General features: G+C 41.8%; 1 protein-coding gene across 1 annotated transcript; it reads right to left on the reverse strand.

Moving 5' to 3' along the window:
* Positions 1 to 405: 405 nt before the first annotated feature.
* Positions 406 to 26,686, reverse strand: ccnq (cyclin Q). The gene is made up of 5 exons (XM_061793097.1): positions 26,170 to 26,686; positions 21,501 to 21,684; positions 13,036 to 13,168; positions 12,564 to 12,782; positions 406 to 1,190 (listed from the first exon to the last, which is right to left on the reverse strand). The coding sequence occupies exons 1-5, from the start codon at positions 26,318 to 26,320 to the stop codon at positions 1,101 to 1,103; spliced, it is 777 nt and encodes a 258-aa protein (XP_061649081.1). The 5' UTR covers positions 26,321 to 26,686; the 3' UTR covers positions 406 to 1,100.
* Between the last annotated feature and the right edge of the window lie 178 nt (positions 26,687 to 26,864).

The raw sequence follows: 26,864 nt of genomic DNA on the forward strand, positions 1-26,864 counted from the left end.
GCAAAAGGGCCATATACAAGGTTGTTCACCAAGCCCTTAAGATACTCAAGAACCGTGGAGCACCGAGCTCAGATGGTATCGCTGTTGTGATTATAAGGACAGTACTGGGATCCTGAAGGCACCAAGCTGGTCCTCATATTCAATAGCTTACCTATATCCAGTTGAGCAGCAGGATATACCTCAAAGTCAAGGTAAAAGGGAGAGACCCTTCATTCTGACTCAATGCAGCCAAGTACTGTATGCCGGAGAGGAAAGAAACAGGCCGGACGTGGTGGCCATGTGCTCTTCTCCTTAATGTTCGCTAATGATCTGGTGCTAATTAAGGATTCCTTGGTGGGGATTTGAAGAGTTTATTGGAATGATAAAGCGCTCACATAGCATTTTATTATAATGAGCAAGTCAACCTTCTTTTCTTTTTGCTTTGTGTTCTTTAATGGAAACTGATGGGGGGGAGAAAACAATGCATACATATTTGCATGAAATATATATGCACCACGTAGATTCTTTGTCAAAAACCTATCTACTCTGTAAAGATTTCCTTAGTTGAGCTGCCAAATATGTACAGGAATATGACCTCTAAGACTTATATTGGGGATGGTGTCAGTCCTTAACTTCCATACTTTAATGCAAAGATGGGCTATGCACATGTCAATGGCAATAATAGAGTCTTAAACAAAAACAGAGAGGAGCATCCACATAATGCTCGTAACAAGATTATTATTATTATTTTTTTTTTTAATGTTGACTGACAAAGAACTAGTGAATACAACAAAGATCAAGAGTAACCAATCAGCCAAATGTCTGCGCAGGTAAAAATGTGCTTTACTGCCAGTGATCCAATTCTACAGAATCTTGGTTTTGCTGCACAACTGAGACATCTGAAACCAGGTAGAGGGAAATGGAGAATTGTCTCCCCATGGTGTTAAGCCTCGGTAGTGCAGTTTGTGGTTTTTTGTCAAAGCCCTGTCTCGTGTGCGAATTTCCTCACACACACACATGCACGGACACAGTTACCCACAGAAATGATGCACTAGCGACTGCACAGGTGCAGCTGCATCAACAACTGGTGTCTTGGGTGTGCAGGTCTCCTGGCAGTGTCCTCAGATACACTTGGCCTCCATGTCGTACAGTTGAAGAAGGTCAGAGATCACAGCATCGATGCCCGCTTTGGTCGCACCCTCACAAAGCACCTACACACATACACATATACGGACTCAAAGTTTGGACTTTAAACAACCGAGATTTTCTTGCCTGGAGGTCTGAAGTGGGAACCATAACAAATCTTAACTTAAATGTTTTTTTTTTTTATCCTTTGCATTTAACTAGAGCGCCATGTAAAGCAGACCTTCAACAAAAGAGACCTCATTAGTGAAATTGGTTGACAATGTAAAATTTTAAGTGCACCACCGTCCAATTAATATAACAGAATGAAGACTTTGAAGATTGACTGGAGCTGGAGAGGTAGGTGGAAATATATCTTGAGTCCAACTTCAATGACAGTGGATTTTGTTGCAATTTTACTCAAACTAACTGATCTGGACCTTAACCCTTTCGGCATTCTGCCGTTTCTGTAATCGTACAATAACTAAAGGGTGGAGCTAGACACAATGCAGCCCATTGATTGGTTGACAGATAATAGTCACTTCCATGTGACAATATAATACACAAAACACATTTTCTCAAACAAAGTTTTATAGTCTTCACAAAATCTTTGTTCTTAATTTTTGTCCATTTATCTTTTTTTATCCATGTAAAGGTCATATTACAGGTACAGTACATCTCAAATTAGAATAGTGTCAAAACCTGAGGTAGTTAAATTAAAAAAATAATAATAAAAAAATGGAACTCATGTTATAGAGATGCACTACACACACTCAGGGCTCCATATTCATAGACTGTGCAACGTGCGCCTGAGTGCGAACGGTGCGCATCTTGATATTTGTGCCAGCGGAAGGCTCACTGTGCGTATTTGCCTGTTCGGCAGACGGGTCTGCACCAAGCTGGGTGGTGTTGGCGCAAGGGGGAGTGTCCTTTGGCTTCTGCCTCGAGCATGCGACATTTTGGTGACTGAAGGCTGTATTTCCAGTGATGAATCTTCAATTCCGTGCAAGTGCAAGACTCACTGCGCGCTGATAAACATGTCTCCGCCAAGCTGGGCGGTGTCAGCACAGTGAGTGTGTGCCCTGCTTGGCGGAGTCACATTATGGTGTCAGAAATTCCGTCTAACAATAACGAGAAGACATGGGAGGTTGTTTGGAGTTACGGCAAAAAAACACGTACTGAAATGAAAGAAATACTATATATGGTGCATATATCTCCTTACCGGAGGCATTTTTTCAACTCATCTTTTTCACCTTTGTGCCTTAAATGTAAAACTGAAGTTGGTACCTTAACTCATTGCATGTGGTCATGTCATAAGATAAGGAATTATTGGTCAGCCCTATTGAGTGAAATCGAAAAAATGTTTAGGGTCACTTTAGAGATGGATACAGTTTGTTGGTTTATGGGTCTCCCAAGCAAACGATTAATCACGGTTGGTGAAAAGAAGTTGTATTCTCACTTCTCACATTCTCACTTTTGCTGCAAGGAAGAATATATTGTTGCAATGGATCATTGATACGAACTTTTCTGTTAGTGGTTGGTATAAAATTATACTGGAGTTGAATCCTTTGGAATATGTTAAAAAACATTTTACATGACAAAGTGGACCAATTTCACAAAATCTGGCAACTATACTTGGACTATATTGGACCTGAGTCTCATGAACCTTAGGCTTGTTACCTAAGGCGTGATAATATGACTGTTCCTTATGGCATCCTACCCAGTCTGTTGGACTGAGAGTAGGTTATTTGAAAACAAGTCCCAAATAACGATTTTAACAATGCTATTTTTTACTTTTAGCTAAAACATTAATTGATTAAGTCAACTGGGTTAGTTCCACACACATTGCCTTTTCGTTCATAGGTTTTATATTGATACTGGTTATAAAGAACCCAGAGTCAAATGTTCATTTTACTCTATGCTGCGGGCTGCTAAGAAAATGGATGTTCATAATTTGGACACCCTTTATTTAAACCATGCAAACTTTTTTGACCGAGCCCCCAAAAATAATCGAAACCGAGAATCGTTTGGAACCAGAATCAGAATAAGAAACCGGAATCGGGACTGGAATCGCTCAAATTCAAACGATGCCCAACCCTATAAATGAGTTAACCAAAGTATTAGAAACAGCTCTCAATACGATACACAGCAATTCTACTCAACTACAACCGAACCTGCAGCCACAACAATGAACATATTGTTCAAGTAATACCTGAAACAGGTCATAACGTTGTGGCTATTCACTGCATATACATACAGTTCAGCATATATTTTGCACACATTAATACATTTAATAATCAGCACTGCTGGTGAATATGATGTGTGTTATTTAAAAGTTTTGTCAAGTTATTAGATAACTATTAATTCTGCACTGCTCCAGATGTATGTGGCATACGGTGGCATGAAAAAGTATTGGCCCCTTCTCAAATTCTTATACTTTTGCAGTTTCCCCACTTTTTAAGATAAAAAAAAAAATGTAAATAGACAACTATAACCCAAGTGGACTTAAAATGCTGTTATTAAATGGTGATTTCATAGGGTTAACCCTAACTAAGGAAAAAAAACTATTCCAAGTCAACTGGCCCTGAGTGAAAAAGTAATGGTCCCCTAAACCTAATAATTGGTTGGGCCAGCCTCAGCAACAAACACTGAAATCAAATGTTTTATATAACTGGCAATGAGTGTTTCAAATCTCTGGAGATATTTTGGCCCACTCTTCCTGCAGAATTGTTTGAATTCAGCAAAAATTTAGGGTTTTTGAGCATGAACAGCATATTTTTGAGGTCATGCCACTGCATTTCAATAGGATTCAAGTCTTGGACTTGGACTTTTTTAAGCCATTCAGAAGTTGACTAGCTGGTGCGTTTTGGTTCGCTGTCCAGCTGTAGAACCGAAGTGTCCTTCAGCTTGAGGTCACAAACTGATGGCTGAACATTCTCCTTCAGGATTTTCTGTTAAAGAGGAGAACTCATGGTTTGATCACTCACAGCAAGTTGTCCAGGTTCTGAAGGAGCAAAGCAGTCCAAGACCATCACACTTCCACCATCATGTTTGACTGTTGGTATGATGTTCTTTTTTCTGAAATGCTGTGCTACATTTACACCAGATGTAACAAGACACACACATTCCCAAAAGCTCAACTTCTTCAAAGTCTTGGGAATCATTCAGATGTTTTTTTTTGGAAAAGTAAGACAAGCCTTTATGTTTTTTTTCTCAGCAGTGGTTTTCGCCTTGAAACTCTGCCATGGCTGCCATTTTTGACCAGTCTCTTCTTTATTGTTGTGTCATGAAGACTGACCTTAACTGAGGCAAGAGAGGACTGTAGTTCTTTAGAAGTTGTCCTGAGTTCTTTGTGCCCTACTGGATGAGTCATTGCTGTTCTTTTGAGGTAATGGGGTAACTGTTCCATGTTTTCTCCATGTGAGGCTATTGGCTCTCCCTATAGTTTGCTGGAATCCTAAAGCTTTAGAAATGGCTTTTGTAACCCTTTTCAGACTCATAGATGTCCATTACTTTATTTCTCGACTGTTATGAAGTTTCTTTGGATCATCATTTTGTTGCAGTTTTTTTTAGATCTTTTTTCTGTCTTGATTTTATCAGGACAAATTATGTTTGAGTGATTTCTTGATTTAACAGGTCTGGAGGTAATCAGGCTTGGGTGTGATCAGTGAAAATTAACCAAAAATGGTGATTAGCCACAATTAATTCATGATTTAACAAGGGGGGTAATTACTTTTTCATACAGGGCTGGGTAACTTTGAAAAGTTTTTTTCCCTTAATAAATTAAATAATCATTTAAAAACAGCATTTTAAGTTCACTTTGGTTATATTTGTCTGAAAATTACATTTGTTTGACAAAATTAAATAAAATATGCAATAATATAAAAAATTAGGAAGAGGGCCAATAGTTTTTCACAGCACGGTAGTTCCATGCTTTTATATTGCATTTTTGTAGAGTATTAATAGTTTCTATAATTGCGACCTGAGAGCGGCAATATTAACAAGGTGGATTAAACCAAATGCACCACCCACCACTGATGTATAAACATACAGCCTCTGAAAGATTAAGCCCCTGAATTGTTACACAGCTCATGTGTTGTCACACTATTTACATAACAAAAACAGTTATCACCATTATCACCCTGCCTAAAAGCCAGAACAGAGATTACCATTCCATACTGTTCCACTTGGGAAAAGGGCTATGGCACTGGTGTCAAACTGGTGGTCCGGGGTCCAGATCCGGCCACCCACCTCATTTTATCTGGCCCGCGAATCCAAATAAAAATTGCTCATTGCGTTCTGGTGTAATAACAGATATTTGGAAGCATTTTTTGTTACCAATCCCCCTTTGAAAGGAAATGTAATAGTTGATAAACATGCTTTTATAGACTTCTGATTTCAAAACTGGTTATTAATCAACGTGTTGTGCCAGAATAAAATAAACCGTGGTTCACTGCCAAACTTCGCCAAGCTAAAGTGGACATCGGAGTGGGTACAGCGCTGTACAATGAGACCAGAAACCATCTGACAAAAGAAATCAACATCGCAAAGAGAAATTATGTAGAAAAGATGAGAAACCCGTTGGCTGCAAACGACGCAGTCAATCTGGCGAGGATTACAATCGCTAACTGCCTATAATCCCCACATGCTGCCAGATCTCGTACGATCTCCTAAGATAAGCAGGGTTGGTCCTGGTTAGTACTGGGAGACCGCCTAAGAATACCAGGTGCTGGGGTTGGGCAGTAGGCCAATCACCTTCTCCTGTAGAAAACTACAGATTACAGAAAACCCAATTGCGGCATAAATGTGCCTCATGGCATTGAGAGCTCTAACTAACTGCCTACAAGCGATCATTCCCCCAGTGGAGAACAACAAAGGACTGGCTGACGAGTTGAATACCTTCTACTGCAGATTTGAAAAGGACATTTTCACACCCCACACCCACATCAAACAACATCACACCTCTGACACGCACTATCAGTACCGGGGCCCCACAAGGATGTGTCCTCTTGCTGCTGCTCTTCCCTCTCTTCACAAACAAGTACAACTCAACACACCCGACTCTCAAACTCCTGAAGTTTGCAGACGACACCACACTCATCGGCCTCATCAAAGACGGTGACGAGTCTGCGAATTGACAGGAGGTGGAGCGACTGGAGGTTTGGTGCGGCCGACACAACGTAGAACTGAACACGGTCGAGATGATCGTGGACTTCAGGAAATTTCCTTTGCAAAACACCTGCCCCTAACGCTTTCCAACTACCCTGTGTAAACTGTCTAGATCTTCAAGATCCTGTGAATTAGTTTCTCAGGACCTCAAGTGGGACACCAATATCAACGCCATCCTCAAAAAGGCCCAGCAGTGGATGCACTTCCTACGGCTTCTGAGGAAGCACTGGCTGCCACAAGAGCTGTTGAGGCAGTTCTAGAGAGCAGTGATTGAATCGTTTGTGTTCATCCATCACAGTCTGGTTTGGTGCTGCCACAAAGAAGAACAAAAGTCAGGCTGCAACGGACAGTCAAGGCTGTTGAAAAAATTATCGATACCTACCTACCCACTCTTGAGGACTTGCATGCTGCCAGGACTAAAACAAGGGCATGCAAAATTCTCTTGGACACTCCACATCCTGGTCAACACCTATTCCAGTTCCTTCCCTTAGGTAGGCACCATTGAACAATACAAACTAAAACCAGCAGACATTCCAACATTTTCTTCCCTCTTGCCATTAACTTCTTCAACGGAACTTACAATTTCATTGCAACATGCTGGCAATTTTGCACATCTCTGTTGGGACACTTCTACATTATTCTTACGCTCACTGTTTTGTCATGCTGCACTATTTGCATTCTGTTGTTGATTACTACTGGCCACTCGTGTTTGAGAATTTTCTACACCATTTGTACAATCTTCACTGTAGCAGATCATTGCACTATTAGTCACTTTTAATTGCTCTAAATTGCTTGAGGACTCCATCATTCGCACAATTGCCATTATATCAGTATCATCATACTAGTGGTACACTTTCATTGCTCAATGACTCTCCAGACTCCTGTCTTTTATGTCCTAAATTTATATTTTGTCATAGTGGCTATTTGTTGTTATATTAGAGTGGCTACAGAGACAAATTCCTTGTCTTGTAACATACTTGGTCAAAAAAGGCGATTCTGATTAGTATTTGATACCATTCCCTTTAAACTGCATGACTTGAGTCAAACGTTTTGGATATCCTTCCACCAGCTTCTAACAATAGTTGCCAGGAAATTTGGCCCATTGCTGCTGACAGAACTGGTGTATCTGTGCCAAGTTTGTAGGTCACCTCGCTTGCACATGCCCATAAATTTTCAATAGGACTGAGAGCAGGAGTTTGAGATGGCCACTCCAAAACATAGACTTTGTTTTGGTGATGTCCCAATCCAAATTTTTCACTTCCAATCAACTACCGGTATTGCAACCTTGAATTTTGGCCGATACCAATATCGGTCCGATCCGATATCAGCAATAATCATTCATACTTATTTTGTAATTTGGAATTTTAGAAAAGGCTTCATGAAGTGACATTACTCAAACAGAGAACAATAATCAGCAACAGTAGGTTTGAGAAAAAACTGACCCATTTATTATTAACCAATGGGTTACATAAAGTAACTTAAAAATAAGAATGTACTGCAACTGAATAAAATAATTATATTAGGAAATCCGGAAAAATAACTTCAATAAAACCAATAACAATAAATATTTAAAATGCGAAACCACTGCTTAACTTAAACATAACCAGTCTAAATTTTGAATAGATTAAAAAAATTATAAAACCATAAAGAATAATCCCTATAAATACAAATTATACTTTTAAAGTGCAAAATAAAGTTTAATTTCAATTTTTTTTTTACTGTCTGCATATGATGGGAACATTTGCTTTCTCCACTTGAACTTCTTAATGCAAGTGGGGTTTAGTTTTATTGAAAATCGCTGTTCCTGCTGTGCACTTCTTGGCCTCTGAGGGGCAGTGTGATACACGCAATGAGATACACAATTGCAGTAACAATGTAGACTACAGGAAGTCCTCGATTTACAAACGAATTCTGTTCCTACGCTGGCGACGTAACACGAATTTCCGCGTAAGTCGGATTTCACCGTTAAAGTCTAAATTTATGGCGAAATACTTCTGTTACGGGTATTGTCCCACGTGATTGTGACAGCAAGCTCAGTGTGTGCGCGCGTGTGCGTTGATGTGTGAGTGAGACGAGACTGCGAAGGAGGAAGGGAGTGCGCGCCGGTGCGAGTGTGTACAGTAGCAAGTGTAGTGACAGGGACCGGGGAAGAGTAGCGATTAGCGGAGGACCCGTTGACAATGAATGTGCAGAGAAGCTAATAAAGCCATTAAAGCAGTAAATCGGTGCTTCGTGCCTTTATTGTTGCCGCCACCCAGCTCAGCTGTGCAACGAGAGAAGGGAGTTAACCCCTGCGTCTCCCGACCACGGTCAGGTGACGGTAGCAGGAAAGGTTAACACCTCGTATAAAGAAACTAAAATACATTAAAATTAAAAAATAAGATTCTGTACTTACCATTACTACTGAGAGTTTGAAAAAAGGAGGGCGAAAAAGGCAAAGATACTCCCGCCGCAGAAACACAGACAAGCACTATGCACTAGCTAAGCAGAAACACTATGGTGCCGGGACAAAATGGCGGACGAGGCACGGGCGTCGTAAAGTCGAAACGTCGTAGGTCGAGTGAGTCATAACTCGAGGACTTCCTGTAGTTTGAAAAATATATGCCAGAGAGTAGTTATATTGCCTTTTTCCATGTGGTTATACAGCGTTTGTGTATCAATATTCAATATTTTGACAGAGATGTGCCACAAATTCAATGCTAATTTTTGTTAGCTCATCAATGGTGTTTTTCATTCATTGTGTGTTAGCATTGAGCTAGCGATTTTTCTGAACAAAAACGAAGAAATAAACTTAGTCTGTGATGTATTTGAACATTTATCCATCCATCCATTTTCTGAGCCGCTTCTCCTCACTAGGGTCGCGGGCGTGCTGGAGCCTATCCCAGCTATCATTGGGCAGGAGGCGGGGTTGCCACCCAATTGCAGGGCATATTTGTACATTCAATAGGTAATTTTTTTTGTTCTGTGAGTGTAGTTTTACAGTGAACTTCAATTGGAGTGTGAATAAACAACTTTAAGCAAGCAACTCCTTGCTAGTATGTTGACATCTTGGCAAACTGTTGTTGTGATCACATGGGATTTGCACGCCGTTTGGGCACTGCTGGATAAAAGTGTTGGCGAGGAGCATGGAATAGACTGCTTGTAAAACCCCAATTCCAATGAAGTTGGGACGTTGTATTAAACATAAAACAGAATACAATGATTTGCAAATCATGTTCAACCTATATTTAATTGAATACACTACAAAGACAAGATATTTAATGTTCAAACTGATAAACTTTTTTTTTTTTTTTTTTTAGCAACACGTTCCAAAAAAGATGGGACATGGTCATGTTTACCACTGTGTTACATCACCTTTTCTTTTAACAACATTCAATAAATGTTTGGGAAATGAGGACTAATTGTTGAAGCTTTGTAGGTGGAATTCTTTCCCATTCTTGCTTGATGTACAGCTTCAGCTGTTCAACAGTCCGGGGTCTCCGTTGTCGTATTTTACGCTTCATAATGCGCCACAGATTTTCAATGGGAGACAGGTCTGGACTGCAGGCAAGGCAGTCTCGTACCCGCACTCTTTTACTACGAAGCCACGCTGCTGTAACACGTGCAGAATGTGGTTTGGCATTGTCTTGCTGATATAAGCAGGGGCGTCCATGAAAAAGACGTTGCTTGGATGGCAGCATATGTTTTCTCCAAAACCTGTATGTACCTTTCAGCATTAATGGTGCCTTCACAGATGTGTAAGTTACCTATTCCATTGGCACTAACACAGCCCCATACCATCACAGATGCTGGCTTTTGAACTTTGCATCCATAACAGTCCGGATGGTTCTTTTCCTCTTTGGCCCGGAGAACACAACGTCCACAATTTCCAAGAACAATTGAAATGTGGACTCGTCGGACCACAGAACACTTTTCCACTTTGCATCAGTCCATCTTAGATGAGCTCGGGCCAAGGGAAGCTGGCGGCATTTCTGGGTGTTGTTGATAAATGGCTTTTGCTTTGCATAGTAGAGTTTCAAGTTGCACTTACGGATGTAGCGCTGAACTTTATTTACTGACATTGGTTTTCTGAAGTGTTCCTGCGCCCATGTGTTGATATTCTTTACACATTGATGTCATTTTTTGATGCAGTGCCGCCTGAGGGATTGAAGGTCACAGGTATTCAATGTTGGTTTTCGGCCTTGCCGATTACATGCAGTGATTTCTCCAGATTCTCTGAACCTTTTGATTATATTATGGACCGTAGATGATGAAATCCCTAAATTCCTTGCAATTGTAGGTTGAGGAACATTTTCCTTAAACTGTTCGACTATTTTCTCACGTACTTGTTCACAAAGAGGTGAACCTCACCCCATCTTTGCTTGTGAATGACTGGGCAATTCAGGAAATCTCTTTTTATACCCAATCACAGCACCCACCTGTTCCCAATTAGCCTGTTCACCTGGGGGATGTTCCAAACAGGTGTTTGATGAGCAGTCCTCAACTTTGTTTTCTTTTTTGCCACCTGTCCCAGCTTTTTTGGAACATGTTGCAGCCATAAAATTGTACATTAATAATTATTTGCTAAAAACAAAGTTTATCAGTTTGAACATTAAATATCTTGTCTTTGTAGTGTATTCAATTAAATATAGGTTGAACATGATTTGCAAATCATTGTATTCTGTTTTTATTTATGTTTAACACAACGTCCCAACTTCATTGGAATAGGGGTTGTATAAGAGTGGTAAAATCTGGAGATTTTACATCCATTCCCATCAGATGCTCGTGTTTTTGCTAGTTATTTTTTCCAGACCGATTTCCAATCTCAAAAATCAGATTGGGACATGCCTCACTTTGTTAACCAATTTGGCAGTGTATGATTTGTGTCATTGTCCATTTGGAAGACCCATTTGCACTCTAGTTTTAACCTCCTGGCTGATGTCTTGAAATGTTGCTTCAGTATTTCCACATATTGTTCTTTCCTCATGATCCCATCTATTTTGTGAAGTGTACCAGTCTCTTCTTTAACAAAACAACTCCACAATATGATGCTGCCACCCCTTTATTGAAAAGGATTGTGTTCTCTGGCTTGCAAGTTTTTCCCCTTTTTCCTCCAAACGTAATGATGCTCATTCAGCCAATCAATTTGAGTTTCACCAGAACACAGGACATGTATCCAAAAATTAGGGTATTTGTCCCTGTGTGCATTTGCAAACTGCAATCTGGCTTTTTGATGTTATTTTCGAGTAATGGCTTCTTCCTGTCACAGTGGCCTTTCAGCCCATGTCGGTACAGTACTCGTTTCACTGTGGACACAGTTATCAGCTTAAGCCAGAAACTTCACAAGGACTTTGCACATTTTGGACCAAAGCACGTTCATCATTGGGACACAGATCGTGTCTCCATCGTGAGTGGTATGATGGCTGGACATTCCAATGGTGTCAAATGGTTTGAACAGATGAACGTGGCACCATCAGGCATCTGGAAATTGCATCCAAGGATAAAACAGACTTGTGCTAGTCCACAATTCTTTTTGACTTTCCCATGATGTTACACAAAGAAGCTGTTCGTAAGTTTTAGTTGTGCCTTCAAATACATCCACAGGTGTCTCTAATTAACTCAAATGTTCATCTGGGTCTTCCCAAATTGTTTAAAGACATAATAATCTTTCTGCATCTAACCTTACGACTTTGAAGAAAGTAATGCAAAATTGACAAAAAATAATAATAATACTTCGATCTCATTATTCTCGCATTTAGCAAATAGAATTTTGGTGATCCTGACCAAAAACAGGAAAGGTTTTGTCGGATTTCATGTCAGAAAGTGAGGAACAGTGTTTTTATATAAATGTATGTTAACATCTAGTTTCAACTGTATGTCCCCTGCGACTGACTGGCGACCAGTCCATGGTGTAGTCCGCCTTTTCCCAGAAGTCAGCTGGGATAGGCTCCAGCTCACCCGTAACCCTGAACAGGATAAGCGGAATAGAAAATGGATGGATGTTTTCATGACGAGAAGTTGAAATAATTGGTTTTAGATTACCATAATGTAGTCCATCTGACATTTTTCCCCACTGAGAAGTTTCTAAGACTGTGACTATTTCTAATACTCAAATTTTAAACGTTCCAAAAAAAAAAAAGTATGATTTGTATTCCGCAAAAACAAACACACACACAAATATACAGTATTCAGCGTATCCTGGTGCAGTGTAATAAAACCCAAAGTTAGAAATGAGTTTTATTACAAAAATAAATTTTAAAAAGACTGAGCAGCATGACCGTGTACAAGATAACAATCTAAGAGCACATACACACCTGCCACCACTGTTTCTCCCCAACAGGCAGTTCCACTCCATAGCTGTTGAGCGCCAAATACAGTGTCGCTATAGCGATGTGTTGGGGCGTGTGCCGGATACACATGGATCCATGGTAGCAGTCCCTAAGCAATGCCCAGGAGGTCTCAGCAACAGGGCATCGAGACCATGCGTGGCGGTTCACCAGGGATTTCACAGACATCAAGTAGTGCAGTAGATACTAGCGAGAGGGTGAGACATAAGACCCACTATATACATAATAGTTTCAGTGTAGCTATGAAAACTAGAATGAACAAAGTAAACAGGTACCCCCACCACCCCAAAAAAAAAAAAAAAAAGATCCAGATTGTAACCGTCCACACAAGGAATCTGGATCAAGCATGACAATATCACACAATGTCAGGCAAGGAGAGTGGATGCTCATAAAGGGAGGACATGAATACAGACACACACACACACACACACACACACACCTTGTGTGGGTGTTCAAAGGAGACTTGGAAGTTGAGCTGTCGGAGGATGAGAAGTTCACACTGCACCACACTGTCCCTCAGGTCCCAGAATTCCTTGTCACATTCTAAAGGGGGGCTGCCACTGTTGAAGTACCTGGGAGGTGGGAGATAGTATTGTAATAGACAACAACAATAAAACCCACCAGATAAATTGATAAGTGGCCCCAATAGCATGTTTATTACTCCTAACCTAAATAATTATTTACCACAGCAAGTACTTTAGACACTAGTGTTGCACGAAGTACCAATGCCAGTACCGTACAAAGGTATTTTGACATAAAAAATAGCTTGGTACCTGTTTTTTATGTACCGCTAGTGAAAAAAAATAAAATGTTACACGACAGCACTCAATTCACACCGTGTCTTAAAGGCCAGCACCCAAAAAGCCGACAGTCAGCCAATGACTGCCTGTCTTCCGACAAGTTGTGTGCGCACGACTGTGTGGGAGCCAGAAGAATAAAATGGGTTCAAACTGCCGACTGACTCTAGCGTTAGCCACCGGTACGTAACCTCAGAGTCCGCAGCACATGAGGCTATGTGAGCAAAGTCAGTGTTATATGCAGTGGATTCTCCTGTGCTGTTAGGGCAACTCTGCATTCGATGCACACGAGTCAGTGTTACCACCACGAGATTGATAGCATGAGATGAGTCAGAGGACTTAGCGCAGGTGCACGCCACACGGAAGCCCAGGTGGCGCGCTCCAACCCGGATACAGGCTACACTCGTCGTTCGATACCACTCTGGAAATCGGAGCGTTCAAGAAGAATAAAATCCACCCGAATGCAAAAGGAAAACCACTTATTATCCAAGTGGAGCAAAAAAGGTCCACTTTTTGAGTGTGGTGACTCCAGACACAATGAAAAACAGCACTACACTGAGTGAGTGCTCAATGTATTGTTTACAATGGAGAAATAAGATTGCACACTAAAAGCTTGAATACTTGAAATACACTGCATGAAGTATGTATAAATATAGAAATAGAAAAAATTAATATAGTCATGAATAAAATATTAGACCCCTTGTTTCTTCAGTTTCTTCTGATGTTGGACGAGAAGACTTGGCTCACTGTCCACTCTAAATCAACCCAAAGGTGTTCTATCAAGTTGAGGGCCGAACTCTGCAGGCCAGTCAAGTTCATCCATACGAAACAGGAAGGGGTAATGCTGGAAAAACTGTTTGACTATCCAAAATCTCTTGGTGTGCTGAAGCATTCAGAGTTCCTTTCAGTGGAGCTCAGGGGTTAATATTTTGGAAATTTCCAACTTTGTCGGAACAGTTTGGAGTTGGCACCTTCCTGTTCCAACATGACTGTGCATCCGTGCACAAATCAAGGTTCATAAAGACATGGATGAACCTGACTGGCATGCACAATCCTGACCTCAACTCTATAGAACACTTCTGGATGAATTAGAGCGGAAGTCTCGTCCAACATCAGTGTGTAACCTCACGAATGCGGTTCTTGAAAAATGGTCATGAATTTCCATAAACACACTCCTAAACCTTGTGGAAAACCTTCCCAGAAGAGTTTGGGATGTTACAATTGCAGACGGGGGACCGATGTCATATGAAACTATGGATTAAGAATGGGATGTCACTCAAATTCATATCTGAGTCAAGCCAGGCGAGCGATACTTTTGGATAGGGCTGCATGATTATGGCCAATTACATTACATCACAATTACATTGATCAATACTGTAATCACGATTATTAATCATGATTATTCCTCCTTAGGGAATAATAAATTTTTATTACACTACTTTTTAACAAACAATACATGTTTCCAGTTCAAAATGAATCTGTAACAAAGAATAAATGATCATAAAAAAAATGTAACCCCAAAAAATTATACTTTACAGAGCTAACTGAATAAGTGTGCTATTACAAAGCGTAATCACTAATGGCCTTAATGGAAGCAAATACCATTAAAGCATAGAAGGCAATAACAGGCTGCAAGCACCGACTTTTCATTTGAAAATCCCAGTCGTCAATACAGTGTTCCCTCGCCGCTTCACGTTTTGCGGCTTCAGTGCTTCGCAGGTTTTTCCAAAATTCCATAAAAAAATAAATAAAATACAGCCATATCGGCAGCCATATTGCGGAAAGACGCATTGCTTCATGTTGATGCGCGTGAGAGAAGGTTTCCCTGCATGCCAAACAAAGAGATGAGTTGACTCAGAGGCTTTGTACATGCCTGTACTGTACGGTACTCATACAAGGCGCGTGATTGGTTCCCGGCGTGACATCGACCAATGAGAGCACGAGTGGATTTATCCCGTGAGCTGATTGGCTGCGCATCATCGCAGCCTCACCCAGCATCTTCCCTTGTTGTGTCTCGCCAGTCTCGTCCACGCTGTTGTGTTCACAATAACTTCTTTTTGTTTAAGCGATAATTTTTTTTATTAGTTAAGCAAGCCCTTACAATGCCGCCGAAGCGCTGTGCCCCTGCGAAAGCTTCCCCCGGGGCACCCAAGAGGAAGAAGATGGCCATCAGCGAAAAAGTGAAACTTTTAGATTTGATCATAGAGGGCAGAAGTTATGCATCTGTGGCTCGCCATTATGGCGTGAATGAATCTACAGTGCGGTACATCAAGAAAGAGGAAGCAAACATCCGCAAAACTGCTTCAATAAGGAAGTGAAACGTGTGTTAACTCCGTGTAATAAGAGACGGGGTTATGTCCTTGTACAGGGGATTTTGAAGCAAAAGAAAAAACAAAGACAACAACTACCCATCACCATGTTTTTCTCCAAGGTAAAACCCCAGCTACACCATCAGCGCCTCCAGCAGAAGAGTCTCCGAGTGAACCTAAAGCCTCTACGAGTCAAGTGAGAGCCTCTCCTCTGCCACCAACACAAGCGTGTTCGCCTCTCTCAGAAGGCAATGTTGATGAATGTTAATTACTGTACAAGGTTTTATAATTAAAGATTTAAGTAAATATGTGTACCATTGTAATCTTTGTCTCAAATATGTAAAGTATAAATACTGTTTACATATTTTAAACATTATGGTACCCACATACACGAAAATTCTTGGGGGGGGGGGGGGGGGGGGGGCAAATCCTACTTGGAGGTTTTTCACCTTTCGTGTGGGGGTTCTGGTCCCCATTAACCGCGAAAAACGAGGGAACACTGTATAGTGAATTGTCAAGGACGGTATGTCTCCATTGTTCTACTTGACCATTGGTCAGTCGTGCACAGTCACAAACTGCAAAGAACTCCACAGTTATGATATCCCGCTCTGTTCACTTTTTTCATTGCGGTCAGGCCAGCCGAAAGAAAACTTAAAGTCAAGGCGGCCGTTACGGCCAGAGGTGGGACCAAGTTATTGCTTTGCAAGTTACAAGTGAGTCTCAATGTCTTTTCCCTCAAGTTCCGAGTCAAGTCCCAAGTCGAGACATGCAAGTCCTGAGTCAAGTCGCAAGTCCTACACTTTGAGTTGAGTCCTTTAGTCATTTTATTTTAACAACAAAATAAAAATATATTTCAACATATATGTATCTATTTAACAGACATGGAAAGACTAAAGGTATGAAAAAGGTGACCCCCCAAAAAAATACAAAAATTGTAGGTTGGGTCTGGGGGATCCCCCGGACTCCCGCAGAGAATGTTTTTGATTTTAACATAAATTAAGCAATCTGGAAGACTGACTCATACAATAAGGCAAAATCAACACATTTTCTTCACGCAGAAAGACTTATTTACACAAGTACATGTTGAAGTACAAATTTAAGATTACAACTAAATTTGCCTAATTTCTTTGCTTTTTTGTTTTGGCCTCCAACTTGAGCCAGGCCCATCTCCATCTGCAACTGATGCCTGCTTCAAGCTGTGCCACATGAATGGCATCCTCCTCTTTAAGCACTCTCATTCTGGAAAAGAATTGACTAAAATCATTGTCTGTTTCACTTCATTTTTCACTATTACCAACTTCAAAGGGTAATCCCAAACGCATCCTTCATGAAAATATTAAGTACAATATTTTTCTGTTTTTATAGGCCATTTCTGAATTTGAAGTTAGTTCATTCTGTGTTGTGGCATAATCCTTAACATCGCTCCGTCGCTTAACACATTGAACATCCGTAAACTAATTAGATAATTGTAGGCGCATCTCCTAACACAAGATGTACTAGCGGATCAGCTCTTGTCGCCGATGTTACGGGTTCTTCGCAGTTACGCTGGCACCGCAACCAGGGCCACTACCCGCACCACAATGCGAAAATACAAAAGACCAGTGCAACAAATACGACGCAGGCTGACCTGAGGAGCAAAAATGTTGCTTAAATGTAAGAGTAGCAATAGAGGATGTCCGCTCCAGAGGTGGGTAGAGTAGCCAAATATTTTACTCAAGTAAGAGTATTGTTACTTGACAATAATGTGACTCAAGTAAAAGTAATCCTACAAAAAATTACTTGAGTAAGAGTAAAAATTACACAGTGAAATAATTACTCAAGTACTGAGTATATAGCACAAACATTCATTCATTATTTTCATCCGCTTATCCGAGGTCGGGTCGCGGGGGCAGTAGCTTTAGCAGAGATGCCCAGACTTCCCTCTCCCCAGCCACTTCCTCCAGCTCTTCCGAGGGGATCCCGAAGCGTTCCCAGGCCAGCCGAGAGACAGTCTCTCCAGCGTGTCCTGGGTCATTCCCGGGGTCTCCTCCGGCTGGTACGTGTCCGGAACACCTCACCAGGGAGGCACCTGGGAGACATCCTAATCAGATGCCCGAGCCACATCATCTGCCTCCTCTCAAGGCGGAGGAGCAGCGGCTCTACTTTGAGCCTCTCCCAGATGACCGAGCTTTTCACCTCTCTCTTGGGAGAGCCCGGATACCCTACGGCGGAAAATCATTTCGGCCGCTTGTATCCGGGATCTTGTTCTTTCGGTCACGACCCACAGCTCGTGACCATAGATGAGGGTAGGAACGTAGATGGACCGGTAAATCGAAAGCTTCGCCTTTCGGTTTAGCTCCTTCTTCACCACAACGGACGGATACAAAGTCCGCATCAATCTAGACGCTGCACCGATCCGCCTGTTGATCTCCCGTTCCATTCTTCCCTCACTCGTGAATAAGACCCAAAGATATTTGAACTACTCCACTTGGGGCAGCATCTCATCCCGACCTGGAGAGGGCACGCCACCCTTTTCCGACTGAGGACAATGGTCCGGAGGTGGTAGTTGAAACTCTTTCTGATAAGGGATTCTGCCAGACGTTCCCAGCAGACCCTCACTATACATTTGGGCCTCCGAGGTCGGACTGGCATCTTCCCCCACCATCGGAGCCAACTCACCACCAGGTGGTGATCAGTTGACAGCTCCGCCCCTCTCTTCACCCAAGTGTCCAAGACATACGGCCGCAAGTCTGATGACACGACCACAAAGTCAATCATCGAACTGCGACCTAGGGTGTCCTGGTGCCAAGTGCACGTGTGGACACCCTTATGCTTGAACATGGTGTTCATTATGGACAATCCGTGATGAGCACAGAAGTCCAATAACAGAACACCGCTCGGCTTCTGATCAGGGGGGCCGTTCCTCCCAATCACGCTCTTCCAGGTCTCACTGTCATTGCCCAGGTGAGCATTGAAGTCCCCCAGCAGAATGATGGCGTCCCCAGCGGGAGTGCTCTCCAGCACCCCCTCCAAGGACTCCAAAAAGGGTGGGTACTCTGAGCTGCTCTTTGATGCATAGGCACAAACAACAGTCAGAAGGCGGAGGGAGGCTACCCTCTCGTCCACCAGAGTGAACCCCAATGTACAGGTGCCGAGCCGGGGGGCAATAAGTATACCCACCGTGGGTGACTCCAGATTGGAAGAGAGTCCAACCCCTCTCGAGAGGACTGATACCAGAGCCCAAGCTGTGTGTGGAGGCGAGTCCGACTATATCTAGTCGAAACTTCTCGACCCCGCACACCACCTCGGGCTCCTTCCCTGCCAGAGAGGTGACGTTCCACATCCCTAGAGCCAGCTTCTGTAGCCGGGGATCGAATCGCCAAGGTCACCGCCCAGCTCACAATGCACCCGACCCCAATGGCCCTTCCCACAGGTGGTGAGCCCATGGGAAGGGGGACCCTACGACGAAAGCTTCCCTGGTCTCTTTCGGATTGACGCTGTTCCGAGCTATGTGCGGGAGAGCCCAGCGCAGAACCTTCACCCAACCTTGTTCGGCTCTGTACAGTGGGTAGGGAAAGTATTCAGACCCCCTTAAATTTTTCACTCTTTGTTATATTGCAACCATTACCTAAAATCATTTAAGTTCTTCTCCCCCCTCATTAATGTACACACAGCACCCCATATTGACAGAAAAAAACAGAATTGTTGAAATGTTTGCAGATTAAAAAAGAAAAACTGAAATATCAAATAAACATAAGTATTCAGACCCTTTGCTGTGACACTCATATTTAACTCGGGTGCTGTCCATTTCTTCTGATCATCCTTGAGATGGCTCTACACCATCATTGCAGTCCAGCTGTGTTTGATTATACTGATTGGACTTGATTAGGAAAGACACACACCTGTCTATATAAGACCTTGCAGCTCACAGTGCATGCCAGAGCAAATGAGAATCGTGAGGTCAAAGGAAATGCGTGAAGAGTTCAGAAACAGCATTTTGGCAAGGCACAGCTCAGGCAAAGATTATTTTAAAAAATCTGATGCACTTAAGGTTCCTAAGAGCACAGTGGCCTCCATAATCCTTAAATGGAATAAGTTTGGGACGACCAGAACCCTTCCTAGAGTGGGCCGTCCGATCAAACTGAGCAATCAGGGGAGAAGAGACTTGGTGAGAGAGGTAAAGAGTAACCCAAAGATCACTGTGGCTGAGCTCCAGAGATGCAGTCGGGAGATGGGAGAAAGTTCTAGAAAGTCAACTATCACTGCAGCCCTCCACCAGTCGGGGCTTTATGGCAGAGTGGCCCAACGGAAGGCTCTCTTTAGTGCAAGACACATGAAAGCCTGCATGGAGTTTGCTAAAAAATAAACACCTGAAGGACTCAAAGATGGTGAGAAAAAAGATTCTCTGGTCTGATGAAACCAAGATAGAGCTTTTTGGCCTTAATTCAATGTGGTATGTGTGGAGAAAACCAGGGACTGCTCATTCAATACAATACAGTCCCAACAGTGATGCTGTGGGTGTGTTTTTCAGCTGCAGGGACAGGGCGACTGGTTTCAATCGAAGGAAAGATGAAAACGGCCAAGTACAGGGACATCCTGGACGGAAACCTTGTCCAGAGTGCTCAGGACCTCAGACTGGGCCGAAGGTTCACCTTCCAACAAGACAATGACCCTAAGCATACAGCTAAAACACCGAAGGAGTGGCTTCAGAACAACTCCGTGACTGTTTTTGATTGGACTAACCAGAGCACTGACATAAACCCAATTGAGCATCTCTGGAGAGACCTGAAAATGGCTGCCCACCAACATTCACCATCCAACCTTACTTATGGCTGTGTGATATTTCAGTTTTTCTTTTAATAAATTAGCAAAAATGTCAAACAAATTTCAAAAAGAGTGCAAATTTGAAGGGGGTCTGAATACTTTCCGTACCCACTGTATATGCGAATAAATTGTTAAACTTTTCATCTGGCCTAATCATTGAAGACTCACCTTGACCAGAATATAACAGGGTAATTGAGGTTTGAACGGTCGGCGCCCTAAACTCGAGCCGCGACTTTTTGTTGTTCTCTTTTTTTACCTCTAACACTCGAGAGGCTGAAGTTACCCGCAAAATGCCTTGCAGCGTCACCGGCATAGTTTTGATCGATTTTATTCTAGCGGACATTTTATCAAATTTATTTTCTATTGACCACGTGCCTATCGCAATAAATATTGATATTAGGCTTTACACGATCAGGATTATGGAGACCGATCAGCAAGTCTAAGAAACTAATTACCGATCACCGATCGGATCACAAGATGGAGCAATGTGTCTATTTAAATGACTTGTTCATTTACTGTATATAATTGTGTACTGTATACAGTCTCTTCAAAAGTATTCTCTAGTCCAGTGACTCCCAACCAGAGTACCATGGCACATTAGTGTGCCATGAGCGATCTTCCGGTGTGCCGTGGGAAATTATCAATCAGATCGGTGTAAAGTCTAATTGATACTGAATTATCGCCCAGCCCACAAGACGCAGACACAGAAATTAGTACATTAATATAAATTCGAAAGCAATAAAATTAGACAATGGCATTCAAAATGCAGTAAAAAAAAATTAAAATAAAGTAGAACGGTTATATTGCTCAGTACACAACAAAATGTAGTTTTACTGACAATCAAAACATATAATTTGAGAGAGAAAATAGTTGTTTTCTTTCCGAACACTAATGTACCAAAATTTACCCAATGGTTGCCCAAAAAAAAAAAAAAAACCGGTACGGACAATGTACGCGTGTAGTTGTGAATCATTTTACATGAACAAAAATTTCACCTGTGGCTTACGTTGATGATGTCACGGGTCCTTATGTGCTGCTCCTCCACTTTGCCTGCCAGGTACATACAGCTCATGGCCACCAGGTATGGTTCATACACATTTAAGCTGACACTTTTAAAGACGTTGTGGTACAGCACACACGCTGTAGCCACAGGCACAGACCGCATGCCCAGCTTCACTCCTGAGCGAGAGATGAATATTTAAACAGATATGTTAAAACATTTTCCCTCATTTATGGTTTTCTTTAGAACACAGCATGCCTTCATTATGAACCAAAAAACTTTCACCAAGAAAACATAAAAACACAACAACAACAAAAAAGACTTTTATGCTCAAGGCCCACATTTGACATTTAAATTGGACAGATGGGGCAGGTTGTTTGTAGATCATGTAAAAAAAATAAAAATATTTGAAGTTCAAATGTGTATGTACAGTGGGTACGGAAAGTATTCAGACCCCCTTAAATGTTTCACTCTTTTTTACATTGCAGCCATTTATAAAATCATTTAAGTTCCTGTTTTTTCCACATTAATATACACACAGCACCCCATGTTGAAAAAAACAGAATTGTTGAAATTTTTGCAGATTTATTAAAACGAACAACAAACATCACACAGCCATAAGTATTCAGACCCTTTGCTCAGTATTTAGTAGAAGCACCCTTTTGAGCTCATACAGCTATGAGTCTTTTTGGGAATGAGGCAACATGTTTTTCACACCTGGATTTGGGGATCATCTGCCATTCCTCCTTCCAGATTCTCTCCACTTCTGTCAGGTTATAGATGGTGAACGTTGGTGGGCAGCCATTTTCAGGTCTTTCCAGACATTGGGTTTAAGTCAGGGCTATGGCTGGGCCATTCAAAAACAGTCACGGAGTTGTTCTGAAGCCACTTCTATATTTTAGCTGTGTGTTTAAGGTGATTGTCTTTTTTGAAGGTGAACCTCCAGCCCAGTCTGAAGTTCTAAGCACTCTGGAGAAGGTTTATCCCTGTACTTGGCTGCATTAATCTTTTCTTCAACCAGTCTCCCTGTCCCTGCAGCTAAAAAACACACCTACAGCATGATGCTGCCAAAACCATGCTTCACTGTTGGGACTGGTGACGAGCAGTGCCTGCTTTTCTCAAAACACACCACTTAGAATTAAGGCCAACGATTTCTATCTTGGTCTCATCAGATCAGAGACTCTTATTTCTCACCATCTTGGAGTCCTTCAGGTGTTTTTTTAGCAAACTCCATGCAGGATTTCATGTGTCTTGCACTGAGGAGAGGCTTCCATCGGGCCACTCTGCCATAAAGCCCCGACTGGTGGAGGGCTGCAGTGATGGTTGACTTTCTGGAACTTTCTCCCATCTCCTGACTGCATCTCTGGAGCTCAGCCACAGTGATCTTTGGGTTCTTCTTTACCTCTCTCACCAGGGCTCTTCTCCCCCAATTGTTCAGTTTGGCCGGACGGCCAGCTCGAGGAAGGGTTCTGATCGTCCCAAACACATTCCATTTCAGGATTATGGAGGCCAATGTGCTCTTAGGAACCTTAAGTGCAGCAGAAATTTTTTTTGTAACCTTGGCCAGATCTGTGCCTTGCCACAATTCTGTCTGAGCTCTTCAGGCAGTTCCTTTGACCTCATGATTCTCATTTGCTCTGACATGCACTGTGAGATGTAAGGTCTTATATAGACAGGTGTGTGGCTTTCCTAATCAAGTCCAATCAGTATAATCAAACACACCTGGGCTCCAATGAGGGTGTAGAACCATTTTCAGGATGATCAGAAGAAATGGACAGCACCCGAGTTAAATATATGAGTATCACAGCAACGGGTCTGAATACTTATGGCTGTGTGATATTTCAGTGTTTCTTTTTTAATAAATCAGCAAAAATGTCAACAATTACGTTTTTTTCTGTCAATATGGGGTGCAGTGTGTACATTATTGAGGGGAAAAAAAATAATAATTGTAACAAAAGGCTGAAATATAACAGTGAAAAATTTAAGGGGGTCTGAAAACTTTCCGTATCCACTGTAAATAGTTATTCATTCATCTTCCGTTCTGCTTATCCTCACTAGGGTCGCAGGCGTGCTGGAGCCTATCCCAGCTATCTTCAGGCGAGAGGCGGGGTACACCCTGAACTGGTCGCCAGCCAATCGCAGGGCACATATAACCATTCGCACTCACATTCACACTTATGGGCAATTTAGAGCATTCAATTAACCTACCCTGCATGTTTTTGGGATGTGGGAGGAAACCGGAGTCCCCGGAAAAAAAAAAACACAGACACGGGGAGAACATGCAAATTCCACACAGGCGGAGCCGGGATTTGAACCCCGGTCCTCGTAACTGTGAGGCAGATATGCTAACCAGTTGTCCACCCTGCCGCCTGTAAATAGTCATAACATTTAAAATAAGAAATTATATGAATATCTTAATTTATCCCATATACAACCCCAATTCCAATGAAGTTGTGACATTGTGTTATACATAAATAAAAACAGAATACAATAATTTGCAAATCATGATCAACCTATATTTAATTGAATACACTACAAAGACAAGATATTTAATGTTCAAACTGATAAACTATTGTTTTTAGCAAATAATCATCAACTTTGAATTTTATGGCTGCAACACGTTCCAAAAAAGCTGGGACAGGGTCATGTTTACCACCTTTTCTTTTAACAACATTCAATAAACGTTTGGGAACTGAGGACACTAATTGTTGAAGCTTTGTAGGTGGAATTCTTTCCCATTCTTGCTTGATATACAGCTTCAGCTGTTCAACAGTCCGGGGTCTCCGTTGCCGTATTTTACGCTCATAATTCGCCACACATTTTCAATGGGAGACAGGTCTGGACTGGAGGCAGGCCAGTCTAGTACCCGCACTCTATTACTACGAAGCCACGCTGTTGTAACACGTGCAGAATGTGGTTTGGAATTGTTTTGCTGAAATAAGCAGGGGCGTCCATGAAAAAGACGTTGCTTGGATGGCAGCATATGTTTCTCCAAAATCTGTATGTACCTTTCAGCATTAATGGTGCCTTCACAGATGTGTACGTTACCCATGCCATTGGCACTAACACAGCCCCATACCATCACAGATGCTGGCTGTTGAACTTTGCGTCCATAACAGTCCGGATGGTTCTTTTCCTCTTTGGCCCGGAGGACACCACATCCACAATTTCTAAAAACAAATTTAAATGTGGACTCGTCGGACCACAGAACACTTTTCCACTTTGCATCAGTCCATCTTAGATGAGCTCGGGCCCAGAGACGCCGACGGCGTTTCTGGGTGTTGTTGATAAATGGCTTTTGCTTTGCATAGTAGAGTTTCAAGTTGCACTTACGGATGTAGCGCCGAACTGTATTTACTGACATTGGTTTTCTGAAGTGTTCCTGAGCCCATGTGGGGATATCCTTTACACATTGATGTCGGTTTTTGATGCAGTGCCGTCTGAGGGATTGAAGGTGACGGGCATTCATTGTTGGTTTTCGGCCTTACCGCTTACATGCAGTGATTTCTCCAGATTCTCTGAACCTTTTGATGATATTATGGACCATAGATGATGAAATCCCTAAATTCCTTGCAAATTGTAGGTTGAGGAACATTTTCCTTAAACTGTTCGACTATTTTCTCACACACTTGTTCACAAAGAGATGAACCTTGCCCCATTTTTGCTTGTGAATGACTGAGCAATTCAGGGAAGCTCCTTTTATACTCAATCATGGCACCCACCTGTTCCCAAGTGGCCTGTTCACCTGTGGGATGTTCCAAACAGGCGTTTGATGAGCATTCCTCAACTTTCTCAGTCTTTTTGCCACCTGTCGCAGCTTTTTTTGGAACGTGTTGCAGCCATAAAATTCTAACTTAATAATTATTTGCTAAAAACAATAAAGTTTGTCAGTTTGAACATTAAATATCTTCTTTGTAGTGTATTCAATTAAATATAGGTTGAACATGATTTATAAATCATTGTATTCTGTTTTTATTTGTTTAACACAACGTCCTAACTTCATTGGAATTGGGTTTGTATATGTATTTTATATTGTAAAAATAAAAACAATACATCATTGTCATTATTATTGCATGATTCATAATTAATTTGATTATAATCATTTAATCAGTTATTAAATCAACTGAATACAACAGAGCTGAATCTACTTAAAATTGTTTATTTTACTGTTATTATTGTTCACAATAAATCAATTGTACCGGCATTACCAGATAACTATTAACCCTTTATTGCTCAGTGACTGTTTTTTTTTTGTCAATGTCTTTATGTCTCCAAGTGTTCTGTCAATTGACTGTCTGTTGTCGTACTGGAGCGGCTCCAACTCCAACGGAGACAAATTACTTGTGTGTTTTTTGGACATAATTGGCAAATAAAGAAGATTCTGATTCTGATCAATTAACCAATTACATAAAGAGATAAATTAATCAAAAATAAGTAAATAATACATTTCAATTAACCAATTTAGGAGAAAACTGCAAAATTAATTAAACAAATATAAAAGAGGACCCTTGATCATGTAAATGCTCTTTGGGCCGGATTGAAGAACCTAGCACTACATCTCTGCAAACTACAACTTAAAGCCCAGTCATAAAACTATTGATAATTATTCATGTAAGGGCCGCATAATTTCCTTTGCATTTAAACACGAGATGAGCTGTTGTTACCTGCTTCCATTATGAAGCGACACACGCGAAAGTGTGTTTTCATGTCCCGAGCATAGTCCGCCTCTCCACCCCCGACAGAAGAGCTCCCGGCAGCCAAAGCCAGAGGCTGATCCTCGGCGGCAGGCAAGAGAGAGGAGGGACCCGGTTCCATGACTTCTGCAACATTAGCACTGAACTAACTAACTACTAGATAGCGCAAAACATTTTACGAGGCTTAAGAGACGAAGTTATATACAAACAGCGATTTAGGTCACGCTAGTAACTACTGCTGCCAAAATAGTGAACGGAACACATTAGGTGACGGACTTGCACCATGCTATTACGAACGACGAAAAGCAGCTACGGGAAGTCAATAATACAATTTCCGGTCATATGCCAAATGCGGTGTAGGAAAGGGGGTGCAACTCAAGTTCCTTAAATATAACGTTCCTCGCTCATCGCGCCTCAAAACATGAAATACGACCCGGAAGTTGTTGTCTCGCAGCCATATTAAGGTCAAAGCGCGTCTCAAGTCTTAAACACCCATCGAGGAGCCTCCAGGATCGAGTTTAAATCGAAATCCGTCAGCTCCTTGATGGTGACGTTTAAAATGGGCGTGCACCAGCGGGATCGTGAACAGAGCAGAACTTCAAATTAAATAGTTAATCTTCTGTTTTCGTCATTCATTGAAAATTTTAGTGTGAATATACATATTT

Source organism: Phyllopteryx taeniolatus, chromosome 1 (genome assembly GCF_024500385.1).
Source record: "Phyllopteryx taeniolatus isolate TA_2022b chromosome 1, UOR_Ptae_1.2, whole genome shotgun sequence".
Taxonomy (NCBI): domain Eukaryota; kingdom Metazoa; phylum Chordata; class Actinopteri; order Syngnathiformes; family Syngnathidae; genus Phyllopteryx; species Phyllopteryx taeniolatus.